A 13,172-nucleotide genomic window follows, 5' to 3' on the forward strand; every position below is an offset into this window, starting at 1 on the left:
AGAAGGAACCTGGAAGCAGATGAACTAAAGAGGAATAGAAACAAAAGTAATCTCTGACCATTATTTTGTGTAAAACAGAAGTATCCTCTACTTGAAAGCTTCTATTTCTCCTTATTTTTCTTCCAGTTTCTCTTGTGTAGCTAATGTTATTCAGTAGAAGACTGAAGGAACATCTGATTTCACCACTGACACGTTTATCTGTCATGTTCCAGAAGCACCATGGCAACAGTGCTGTACCTTCTAAAAGACAGGTACAAATCCTCACTTCTGGCCTCTCTGTTGGCTCCCAAGGAGAAGCCACTTTAATTTATAGATTTAGCTGTTGTCTGAAGTCACCACATGGAGAAAACACAAAGGGGTACTGCCACCTCAAACCGGTGTCATGTAGCCACATCAAACTCCCATTTAAAACTGGTGAGGCATTCTGCTTCCTCCTGTCCCACTTCTTACTATCCCCATCAGAGAGGTGTTCCAGAAGTTTGTTCTATAGGGATTTCCTGAATGGATTCCTAGTTTTTTGCCATGCTTTTTGTTGTAGTGCATATCTGTCTGCTGGCTTCTTTCTCCTTCTGCTAGCACAGGAGCACTGGGGCTCTGAACTGGACTCAGAATAATATTTAATCAAATCATTAAGAAGGGAAGCTAAAATGGAGATAATAAGCACAAGCAGTCCTTTCAGTAGACTGGAACTGAGACTTTCCAAGGCTATTCCCTATATGCCATGAGTCTGCCAGCCAGCAAACCACCTGCAAAAGTGAGGAAGGCTTTTGTGCAGCCATCACTTTGTAGCTGTGCAAATCAGGGGGTGATTAAAACGTGAAGAGAGCCAAACAATATGCTGTGACTATAAGAATGCCTAATGCATAACACATGAGCAGTCCGGGATGCCAGTGAGGAGGGCGCGGGCTCAGGAAGCTGAGGAGCAAATTCCTCAGTCAGCAGAACTCTAAATCAACCATTTCCTTCTCAGAGAAAACCCGCAGGGTCAAGAGCAAAAGGCCACTGGGGAGCTACCGTTTTGCTCGATGTCATTTGCAGTGCTATTGTATAGTTTGTGAATCTCAATTTCAGCTGTATCTCTGAGTGTCATAGCTGCTGCAGGTTTGAAATCTGATGAGAGTCTCGCTAGGGGCAGTGGGAGAGGCAGTCTAGCAGCCCAGCAATTGGAATGCTGCAGTGTTTTTTCCCTTCTGATTTTTGAGGGTCCCATTCAAGGTTCACCTCTATGCTATTGCCTGGCAATAAATACCATTTGCTCTCTATGAAAAGCACTGCATGTCAGATTTAGGTAACGGGCTGCAGCCAAACTGCAGACTAAGCCTCCTCTGCAAAATGCCCAAGCCAACTCCTGGAATTATCACCAAAATGTCCCTACCTACATCCTAAGCAACCATTTATGTTTCTGATACACAAAGAGTGAATTTACAAGAAGGGACAGAGATCTTATCCAGCCAGTTTCAACCCACCTGCTCTTCCTTGCCTTTTCTACTTATGTGAGAAAAAAAAAAAGAATACTTAAAAGAAAAATTTTTTTAAGCTCGTATAAATTCTGTAGTCAGTCTTGGGAAGCACAAGCAGCCATCACATTCCCATCCATTCCAACTGATTTCAGCCAGTAGGAAAAAGGAGCTCTTACACAGTACAGCATGGGCACATGCTTTTAAACCCATCAAGCAGTTGACTGTGACATGAACATGTATGTAAAAGGACTCATATCCCACCCAGCACTGGTCAGGAGAGAACGTTTCGGTCAGAGGTTTCCGATGCGACACCGTTCTGTTCTGGGCATGGTGACCTTTCCCCACGTGTGTGCTCAGCTCAGAACGGGGTCGTTGAGCTGCCTTTTCAGCTGCTGGCACATTCCCAGGGCCAGGCAGCGGAGGGCCAGGCTGAGAAGCTAGGGTTAGTTTTGAAAAAAGGCTCTTTCATGTGGCACTGCGGTGAGCAGAGCTGGGACAGCAGCTGTGTAACAGGAAGCAGCACCAAACCACCGTTTATTGCAGCACGGCCACAAAGGCCCCAGCACCCCTGAGCCCCATCAGGCAGAGCTGGACAGGGGATTTCAGCACTCTCTGGGCCAGTACACACACAAAGTAGTGGTGCTCACTGCTGTCCTGTTTACTTCAGGAGAGCATGAGCGTGCAGAAAGACAGCAATAAACTTCGCAAAACACTTCGTATCAGGAATATATTTCTAGAAACACGAGGAAATTTTAAAGTATTGAAACACATTTAGAAGAAACATAAAGATTTTAGTTATAGGCTAGCTGTGTTGAAATTAGTTAGAATAGGAAGAACTTGGGCCCAGTGAGAGTTAATTAAAATAGTTAGGAGAGCTGGATCTGAAATGGGTTCTAAGATGTTAGTAACTGATTGCCAAATAACTGATGATCTGTCATTTGTATGTTTGCTTCGCTGTGCTTAGAACGAGGAATAGAAACATTGATAAGTTGGTGTAGGGAACAAGGCCAATTACCAATTTCCTCCCTTTGTGGGAACCCGTTCAAAAGTCATGCAAGAGGAAACTTAGAGGTCACTAAAGTAATTAGGATTGTTAAAGTTCAGAAAGGCGAAAAGGTCAAAATGAGGAAGATGGGTTACTTCACCTTTTTAAGACCACTGACCCAATTCAAGACCACCGACTCAATTCAGAGCATGCACTACGCATGCTTAATGACAAGCTCATTTCCATACGAAGCAGAGAATGGGAGGTGTTAACATTACGAATATGCATTTGTATTTTGGATATTCATAATATTTGGAAATAAAAGGTATCGTGTTTGCTTGTATCAGGGCCCTGCATCTTAGGGAGCTATCCCACGCAGCGCCTGGCGCCAAATAAAACATGCACTTTCTAACTCTAAACTGTTAGAGAGTTTTTGTCTGTCTCAGTTGGATATCAATATTAGATCAATATTCAGATTTTGGTAAATCAGTATACTGGGGGAAAAACCATGAAACACAAAGCAAGTGATTGAATTACAGTAAAAAATGAAAAAGTGAAAAGCAATGGCATGATAGGAAATATCCAGTCCAATGTACTTGGAGGTTCTAAGTCATGTTTGGCTGTTGGCTCTTAGATCTGTTTGCTGCTCATCTACACATATGAAGCCCTTGGCAGAGCACTTGACAAGGAGACTGGCAGATCAAGGGAACAAGATCTAGAAACACTCGGGGCCAGTACCCAGTAGTATGATGCAAGAATGCAATTAATTGATATAATTCAGTCAGAACAACTTACTTTCAGTCCAGGACTGAGATATCATGTGTGGTATCACTGTGGATAGAAAGGATTTCTTTCTGACAGTTGAAAAAGATATTGTCCAAATGATGCTTGTTCAGAGCTTCACTGTGCCCTGTTCTCCCTAAACTTCCTCCTCACACCAGTAGTTATTTCCTTTTTGACTCTGGAAAAGTGGATCTTAAGTTTTTATTTTACTAAAATTGTTATAAGCTTACCTAAACTAAACAATATATGAGGCAAAAAAAAAGTTTGATTTAGAGAAAAATTCCAAAGATACCCACAACAGATTCAGTTTCAATTATTTTTCTCTTTGAAAATCTATGTTAAAAGTTTATTTGGATCAGGTAGCAGCATTCAGCATTTTCAGTCCAAAACCATGTGAAAACACTTCTGATATAAGCTTTGGGAAAATATCATTAGGAACCAAGACAAGGAATGAAATTTTATAACTAAATACTTTCAAACTTAAGAGAAAGTGTGGGATTTTAAAAGATTTTTTGAATATTAGCAGATAATACATTTCAAATAATTCCTAAATGAAGGATGATTAGGCTGAAAGAACCCCTGCAAGTTCTGCTTTAGCTGTCAGTGCTCGTGCCAGGCCCGCTGGCAGTCAGGCCCACCTGAGAGGTGCAGAGCAGGTAATGTGTGTGGATTTTGATGCTGTGTTTATCACCACAATAGCTCAGCACTGTCCTGCTGGGTACTGAGCAATGCACCCAGTGTCTGCTGTGTAGTTTTTCCATTTCCAGCACTTCTTCCCCATCAGGGTGGTGCCACTGCCATGCTGTGGCCTGGGGTTACTCTCCTTGTTACCCCCTGGACCCAGTTCCTTACAGAGAGCAGGTGAGCAGGCTCTGCAGCTAGAGATGCTGGGACGAGGCCTTTACTGCTGAGAGGCAGAGCTGCACCTCCCACAGCACTGCAGCAAGCCCGGGTGGAGCTTGTGGCACTCCCCAAACAGGACACACGGCTTCAGCAGCAGAGGCTGCCCTGGGGGAGATGCTAAAATGCTGCCAAGCTAGCTAATCCTGGAGGAGCAGGGAGAGGTACGAGTTGTGGTATGTAAACTAGCTCTAAATAAAGTCCTGGATGAGCAACCCAGGTGCCAGGATGGTTAGAAACGCTCCAAGGAAAGCAGCCACAACAGAAAAGCCCACAGTTGCCATGGCACAGCCACAATGACCTCATGAGCTCATGCCACTCTGACCATCACCAGCTGGATGTGCAGGGTGTACCATGGAGTGAGTGCCTTGCACATGAATTTGGATAGTTTTGCTTCAGTCCAGTCCATTGTATCCTTTCCTCCTTGATATTATAGTAATAGTAGCCTTGTCACTTCAAAATGTAAACTCTTGCACTTCAAAAAGCCTCTCAGTTCCCTCTGGGCACCCAGCAGCACAAGGCTGTGTTCTGGAATAGGGCTGATTCTCAGTGAGTTAAAGACACAGGGTTACTCAGCTTGGTGCCACCAGGAGGTAAGAAGAAATTATGTCACCCCCCAGCAATCCTGGTACTTTCTACCCTCTGGGCAGGGAACTGACACCACCAGTCTTCCCTTGCAGCCTTCATTACCAAATCAAAATCCTCGGAGCCGCTCCCTGATGGCTGCAGAAACCAGCTCAGAGCCAGCCCTGAATAATCTCTCCCACAATTAACTCCTGACATTTGCCTGTGTGGTTACCCACGGAGAAACTCCTACCAGGAGGGACGGCACAGTCCCAAGGCACAGATCTCACAGGAAAGTGCTAATGGGAGGGAGCAGCATTGTTAACCTCAGAGGGAAAAAGAAATGGAAAGAAGAAGGTGCATCCCAGCATGTTTACTGTCATCACCTCTGCTTGCAGGCTTCCATGCCTCCTTTCAAGTATTCTAGGAAAAGCTGTTCTGGTTAAACTAGAGCACAGAAGTTGTAGGTTTCAGTCATAACTGAACTCCCTTTCACGTTTCTTTTGTCTCTGAAGGAACAGGCTGCTCATTGCACCAGAGGGAAACAACTTTTGTCACTGGGCAGAGGAGGGGTAAGTCTGTCCCTCCTTTACCTGCGATTTTTAAGAAGAAAACAAGAAGAAAATCCCCAGGCAGAGAGCAGAGCACACGTGCAGAGTTAGGGGGTGAATCTCAGGACAACATGACTCTGCCCACAACACTGAAATCCCTGTGTCAAGCACTTTCTTACTGGTGATTATAGGCCTGTTGTACAACAAGGAATAACTAATCTTTTTTAGTAACAAGGATTAAATCCTCCTTCACAGCCACACACGCTTTGACTAAGCAGAATCCCTTTCTTGGCAAGGAGAGAAATTACTGGTGATGAGTCAAATCGCCTTCTTCCAAGCAACTAGATTTTGGTATAAGCAAATGATGTTTACATATTTAATGACTATATTTATTTTCTAATTAAAGCATATTTTCTAATTTCTAAAAAAAAAAAAAAGAAAATTAAAAAAAAAAATTCATTCTTTGGCTATTCATTAGTTCTTACAATCATCACAAAATCCCTTCTGAGAAGTGCCAAGCACTGTCTGAGTAGCGCAGCTCTTAACACCCTTTGCAAAACCACTCAATGCGTGTGCTAATTATAACACAAAATAGTAAATGGAAAATAGAATAGAGGCGAGACAGCTTAGCAAGGCTAGACGGTTGTTTAATGAGATACAATCTTGCTGTCTGATTGTCTTGACAAAGAAAATATGGGCTCAGTTATGGTGCTACACATGAAATCCTTAAGAAACTAGAGAAGAAAAAATTGGACTGAACAGACAAAGCAGGGGAAGAACTGTAAAGTGGGCAAAGACACTGATCTGCGGGAGGTGCTGGATACTGCCATAAGACATGAAGAATGGGCTGGAAATAGCTGTGCTCGAAACAAACAGAATGAAATATTGTACAGGAGGTATCTGATAACCTTCAAACCTGGGGTAACAGAAAACAGATAAAAAACAAAGTTTCAAAGTACAAAATGGGAGTAAGAGATCAGTAGTGAAAAAATCCAATATACTCTGAGACCTTGTTGAATAAAATAGCAGGAGAGGAGAGAATTGCAGGTATATCTGTAGATCATAGTTCATTTAAGTTCCACTGCTATGATTTGATAGTGGAAGAAGGCAAATATAATCCTCTGATGGGCCAAAAGTGTTTCTTAGAGAGCAGACATTAATGCCATGGTACAAAGCATCACTTAGTCTTTACTGGAGTGGTAAAGCATCATCCTTGTCCCACAGGGATTTATTCAGCCTTTAAGAGGTGCTATAACAACACACGGGAATCAATGGGATGAAAGAGCAGTATGTCAGGAAAGGGCAAAGGAGGTCTGTTTGGGTGCAAGAAGAGGTTGAGAGGGGATGTAGTTGTACAACACGTGAAAGAAGAAATAGAGCTGTTGAAATAAAAGGGAAACATTTGTGTAAATAAGATGAGGCCTAAGTGATTTATGGCTCCGTTGTGGTTGGAAATTAAGAAGCAGTGCTGCAGGATGAGCGACCAGAGCAGCTCACAGTTGTCTCACCCTGGCTGTGGCATTTCCTCTCCCTCCCTCTGTAGCCCGTGCTCTGTAGCACAGCCAGAACTGCTGCCTGCGAGCCCTGGTTTGGATTTCAGACCCCAGCATTTCTGAAACAGGGCCTCCACATTCTGCAGGAACACCGAGTGAGGACAATAAAGCACATTTTGAGATGAATGCCCCTCAAAATTAATATAGATTAAATGGATGTCTGTGGTAGGAAGTCCTTTTTTAGGAGTGAAATCCCTCTACAAGGGCCAGTCAGAGGAGCAAAACCCAGAGGAACCTGGGAGGCAGTGATGCTTCTAGGGGCCTGATGAAACTGCCTGATGGGCTCAGCCCATCAGGCTGCCCCCCAGCACACTGTTGTGTTAGTGTGTGTGTTTTTGGGTTGATAACAAGTTGTTGTTCATTGTCTGTTTAGAGAATTTAACAAGCATTCTCTCAGACATAAAGATTTTGTCATCCTTTTGGTATAACAACTGTGCCAGTTTAAAAGAGGTGGGGAAAGACACCAAGGGAGTTTTAGCATTTACTGAACAAAGAGACATCTTGAACAGAAAGGCAGACTAACTTCACAGTGAGCTTATCACTCTCCCTTTGATGCCTGTGGCAGTGGCTGACTGTTCGGGTTATACCAACCCACAGAATATCTTCACTTACCTCATGGGCAGCATTTCTGGGACAAGAAAGCTGTGGACATGGCTTTGGGATATAGCCGATTGCATCTGAAAATATACAGTTAAAATGCTGGGGCTGCGGGTTGGTCGTGAAGCATCTGACCAGAGTTTCTGCCAGGCAGAGGGAGCCATTTATAGTAATTTTGTTTACAGTGGTGATGCCTTCTGCCATTGGAATTTCCCCCCCAAAAAAGGGTGAGGGGGTAAATGCTGGATCCATTGCCAGGGTATTATCAAGAACCTTTCCTACTTTCCTCTCTGAATGGCAAAACTTCCTGCTTCTCATTTATTTCACAACAGGATCCTGCTCTGCTATGTGTGCGTGTAAATTGCCCTTAGAAACATTAGGAAAACTAAGATTTTGGGCTTGAGATCCTGTTTCTTAAGGGGTGGTGGCTGCTACAATGGACTGAACTGTAGCACTAGAAATGTTGCTACAACCTGTAGTTTTACAGGGATTGTCTGCAGAAATTTATCCTAGCTCTTGAAGAATCAAAAAAACCTGCTCTTAGATCTGCAAATCTCCACAGAAGGCCCAAGGCCTCTGTGAGCAGCACCAAGACTGCCATCAACCACAACCATTCATCCCCAGAGCTCCCCTGTTCCTCTCCAGTCCCAACAACAAGGAAGCAAAGCCACAAGCTCAAGTGCCCAGCAGTTGCTTGCCAGAGGATCTTTTCCAAGTACCAAAACTTAAACAGCTGTCTTCTTCACAGTGCTGGTGGAAAGCGATAAAGTAACCCATTTATTAAATGGTAACTGCTTAGGGGACAGTGGATGGATGTATAAACTGCATTCAGTTCATATGTAAGGGCTTGTATTGTAGATAAACTGCTGGAGGGAAGGAACACACTCCTTCTCTTTATGGTTTCACAGCCCGTGATTTTACCGTAATGCTGTAACATAAAGCTCAAAAAACATTCACCACTACATTTTCAATAACATTATCACTATGTACTGGTTAACTCAGGCTCTCCGTAGAAAAATGGCTTGTCCTTACCCTGTTGTGAGGCAGTGGGAGGACCAAGAGTAGAACACAGAAATCCTGTCTCCCTGTGCTACGAATCCTCCCATTAAAGCACTCCACCACTGACCAGGTGGCACACTTACTGCCCCATAGGTCAGTATTTGTACTGGGCTGACTCTGACCAGTCTTTTTAGAAATATGGTAAGAGGAATTAAGAAATAAGAATTAGAATTAAGGTAAGAGGAACTGATGTGCTTAACAGTTTCTACTTTTTCTTTCTGTTTTCAGTGCAAGGAGTTCACCTTCCACACCGGCTATGAGGTGCTCGTACAGCGGCTACTGGAGGGGAAGAAGATGTGCAAAGATGTGGAGGATTTGCTCAAGCAGAGGTATGAAAATTAGAGTGAAAAAAGTGTGAACAGCCTCCTTTTTGTGTCTTTTGGCATCTGGAAGGGAATAGGAGGCTGTTTCTCAATTTGGTAGTGTTATGAGCTTACTTAGAAAAGCCTGAGTGATTTGAATCCCAGCCTTGTGATGTGAAGACAACAAATAGAAATCTCGAAGACTTGAGAAGGGAAGGGAAGGTTGAAGGAGTCAGAAACCCAGAGTGTTGAGGCTGACAGCAGGTCTGCAGGCTTCACAGACCTTAATTTGGACATGGTTAACTTCTATTTGTGAGAAAAGCCCGTGAGAAGAAAAGCAGTTAGTTTTTATCCATAAGAATACAGTATAAACAGAAGCATGAAAGTTAAAACAATAGGAGAAAAACAGCAGCATATCTGCACCTGTTATTTTTCTGAATGCTTGAATTCTTATGCCATAGGTAGCCAATGACTATATGCTTTAGTTAGTAGTAGCCAGTAAGTATACTGTAGTAGCTTAGCAGCCAATGAATCTGTAACACAAATGACAACATACAAAAAGCGTATAAAAGAGGCTGCTTTGTTTAATAAACAGCTTTTTGCACTTTGTCCGAGGCACTGTCCGTGTGTGTCGTGACCGCCCCAACAGTGACACCAGAGCTCCACTAAGACCCCTCATTATGGGTCCAGAATCACACAGTAGCACCTACATCCACAAGTAGCATTTTTAAGTTTCCCCATCTGCAGGGCAAAAATGACTTGCACATTTTTGTTTCTCTTTGAACATGCTTTGAACAGTTGCCACAGGCACTGTTTCAGTTTCCTGCCAGTACCAAAACTGAGATGTTTTTCAACTACAAAGCTACATAAAGTGCTACCTAAAGCCTTACCCAGACACCCAAACTAGTCTGTGTCATTCACCAACCTTAGCAGGCTTCAAGTAACAATGTTGTAGTTTATGTCCCTGCTTTATGTGCTTCTTGGTGCTGCTCAACAGCAACTATGGCCAGCTGACCATTTTGTGGGTGATAAAATATCACACTGCTGCTCTGGCTCCTTTGCCATTCATTTTTGTAGGTGTGACTTAGAAAAATATCTCTGAGATTTGGTTCTGCTTTTAAGTGGCTTCAACAGTTTCAGCATGTAGAGTGAGGCACATACATGCTCACACATGACATGTAGGAAAGACCACACAATATGGATTATATATCCTGCAGGCAATCCCAGAGTAGCTCATCTCAGCACTGTTACCTTATGGATATTGCTCTGCCCTCCTCAGTCACAGCCTGCTTTTTCTTCCCATGCTGTCCCCATCTAGTTTTTTGGGTTTAGGGTGGTTTTCTGAAGGCTAATTTTAAAGCCCTCGGACTTTCAAGGGGGTGTGAGCTGTCAGACTCAAAGGTGGCTGTTTCACAGCATGTGAAGTTTCCCATCCAAACTTGAAGCTATTTCAGTGCTTTTCTTGACTGCCAGTGGAAGCCTGTTATATTGGCACACATCACACAGTCCTGAAGTCACATCTGCCTGATGGCAGCTTAGCTGCAACTGTTTAAAATAGCTCCTTTGTGCCTCATGACTTGCAGAGACCAGAACTGCACTGCAGGCCTCAGGCAGTGCAATTCTGCATCGGATGCTACACGTGCCTGTGCTCCTTCCAAAACATTGCAGAGGCTTCTGCAAGTTCCAGGATGAGGTTTTTCCTGGATTGTGGTGGAGGCACAAAGTTCTTTCCACAAAGAAGAAAAAATACACATCGAGTCATTTTGCAAATGTTTCCATGAGGTTTTTTACATCCCCAACACATTCCAGAGAGCATGTGTACGTGTGTGTGCCTGTCTGTGTACATGCACGTTGAGGGGGAGGAAAAGGAGAAGAGAACTAGGCACTGAGTTAAAGATATGATTTCCAGTTTATTGCTGGCAGATGTTTGTTTCAGCTTGTCCTCACATCATTCATAGGAATGACCCAGGAGAAGATCAAAGGATGGGATGAATCTCTGTTTCTAGGGGCTGTCCGTACCATGTGGTTCATGTTGGAATATCAACAAGGACTCCTGCAGCAGCTACCCTGAAACCAGCTGCCCTGGCCCTGGCCACACTAACATTTGATCAGTTTTCCAACCACAAATCCCCCTAATTGGCCCAGAGAAGACCCTAAGAGGTTTGGGAGTGAGAAAGTTGTATTCCAGAACAAAGCCCGGGTTTAAAACACAAAGTATGTTTCATCTCTGGATGGCTGCAGGGAAACCTAGAAGCTGTGTGCAGGAGTACTGGAAAGTGGGAAAAGCAACACCAAGATGTGAAGAGATGGTATCAGCCTCCTGTCAAATTCCTCTGACTTAGGCTAGTCCTGAGTCCTTAGGCCTGAGGTTTCAGGAGCTGGGACTGGCATAAAAGCTGGCCATACTTTTTTCCCATGATATACTTGTGTACTGAGCAAGCAAAGTTGGACTGCAGCATTGGACTAATTCTCATTGATGTACAGGCACTGGCACTAAACAAAGCCTCTGACACAAAAGTGTTTCTTGATACTCAAATCAGAAGAAAATTAATCTATTCTTCTTCTGCAGCATTATGTGTCTGGAGTGTATTTCCATTTTGATGAAACTTCATTCATCTAACATGAAAAAGAAGTGGTGCCTCAGTGTGGCCTGTCACCATATTTTGCACCCTGTTCCTGTAGCAGGAATACCAAAGCAGTGATGTAGGAACACCCCACTAAAGCAAAGCATTTCCTAGTGCAGGAGGACAGCACAGCCAGCATTAGACACATGGGAGCCGTGGACAGAGGCCAGGAACACTCTCAGCTCCTGCGGCGACTGCAGCCTGCTGCAGGGCCAGTATTGCTGCTCCAGCAGCCTGGCTGATCTCCTTGGGCTGGGGGAGTTCTGGGATGAGCCTGCTTCAGGTCACAGGAGATGGTGGAAATTGCACCAGAGCACCTTGGCTACAAGGCAAGGTGCTCCCAGAGCCCAGGGGCAGCAGAAAAGGTGGTGGGATGTTCTCAGGGACCCATCCCAACAGCTGCCATGAGGCAAAGCTGCAAAGCAGACTTCAAACTGCTGGAACTCATAAAAGAGAAATACAAAGCACCTCATGGCTGAGTGGGAAGACTGATGTGACTAAAACCCAGCAGGGTTTTAGGGCCTTGCACCCACATCAAATTCGATTTTTGAACAGAGTATGTTTCTCTAAGGTGCCAAGTTTCAGGCCAAAATGGTTTGAAATGCTTTGAAACTGCTATTGAGAACTGGACTTACCCTCAACAAAATCACCCCCCTCCTCAGATGCTGGCACCAGGGTATCTGTTCATTATTTATTATTGACCATTCAATAGTTTTTAGCAGCTACTCAAAGACTGACAGCTTGGTTCCAACCTTGATCTTGCACTCGGGAGAAAGGAAGTAACACATTTAGTACAAATACTTTTTTAAAAAGAGAATAGTTTTCTCCAGTGCTGGGGGGAAGGGAAGTCAGCAAAGGAATATTTGTATTTCTTTATTAACCATAGAAACAGAACCACTCTCCTGAGTCACCAGTTACAGTTCCCCATTAGGTGAGATCCTGCATATTGTTCCTTCCACAAAACTGCCCCAGCCTCACCACACAACTACCAAGGCTCTTTCCCCCTTGGGCTCCACTGCAGCTCTTCAAGCAGCACCTCATCTTTCTAGTGGACAGAAATACTCCTGCTACCCCTGGCTCCCGTTTATTCTCAACACCTCTTGAATGGATCCTGTGGAACCTACTCTTCACTCCCCTCACAGCCAGTGTTTTCATGGATCAAGTCAGCTGTCATTTTTAGGTTCCTTTTGCTCTGTTCTGAATGCCTTCACCTCATCTTTGTTCACCTCCTTCTCCTCATGGATCCGTGTTCTGGGGGCAAAGCTGTACACAGCATTCCACAGTAATCAAAGCCAAGAAAATGGGCGTCATTTTTATCTAATTTCTTCTAGAAATAATTTACCCAAAATATTTCAGAGGTTAACTAACAGCACTAGGATTGAGGAGATAGAGAAATAAAATAAGTTCAATTTCTGATGTTTTGTACCTCAGATACAATTACAAGATGAGTGTAAATGTGATCCTGGTACCACTAAGAAAAATTGAGTAAAGTTTTCTTTTAACAGAGCACAAGCAGAAGAGAGATATGGGAAAGAGCTGGTTCAAATCGCCCGAAAAGCAGGAGGACAAACAGAAATCAAGTAAGGAATTCTTTTATTATTAGTGGAAACAAAATGATTTTGGAGGAAATATCATACTCCTGTGTTTTGCCTGAATGTGGTCACAGCCACTCACTTCAGTGCATTATGCAGCTCTTCACAATGTACAGGGAAAGTGGGGAAACATCATAGTCCTTCACAGTAGGATTCACAAAGTGTCTATTTGGAAACTGCCAGTAGGTCCTTTCCTGAGAAT

General features: G+C 43.7%; 2 protein-coding genes across 4 annotated transcripts in view; one reads left to right on the forward strand and one right to left on the reverse strand.

The window, feature by feature from the left end:
• The window catches only part of SCAPER (S-phase cyclin A associated protein in the ER), a 215,008-nt gene that overhangs the window by 169,667 nt on the left and 32,169 nt on the right, over nucleotides 1-13,172 (reverse strand). The gene's annotated exons all lie outside the window — the stretch shown is intronic.
• PSTPIP1 (proline-serine-threonine phosphatase interacting protein 1) overlaps nucleotides 1-13,172 on the forward strand; it is a 51,601-nt gene that overhangs the window by 9,827 nt on the left and 28,602 nt on the right. The window contains exons 2-3 of the mRNA XM_069026158.1: nucleotides 8,681-8,781; nucleotides 12,884-12,958. Coding sequence (XP_068882259.1) covers nucleotides 8,681-8,781; nucleotides 12,884-12,958 — 176 coding nt within the window. The remainder of the gene's footprint in view (nucleotides 1-8,680; nucleotides 8,782-12,883; nucleotides 12,959-13,172) is intronic.

The sequence above is a fragment of the Aphelocoma coerulescens genome, chromosome 10 (assembly GCF_041296385.1).
Source record: "Aphelocoma coerulescens isolate FSJ_1873_10779 chromosome 10, UR_Acoe_1.0, whole genome shotgun sequence".
Lineage (NCBI taxonomy): Eukaryota > Metazoa > Chordata > Aves > Passeriformes > Corvidae > Aphelocoma > Aphelocoma coerulescens.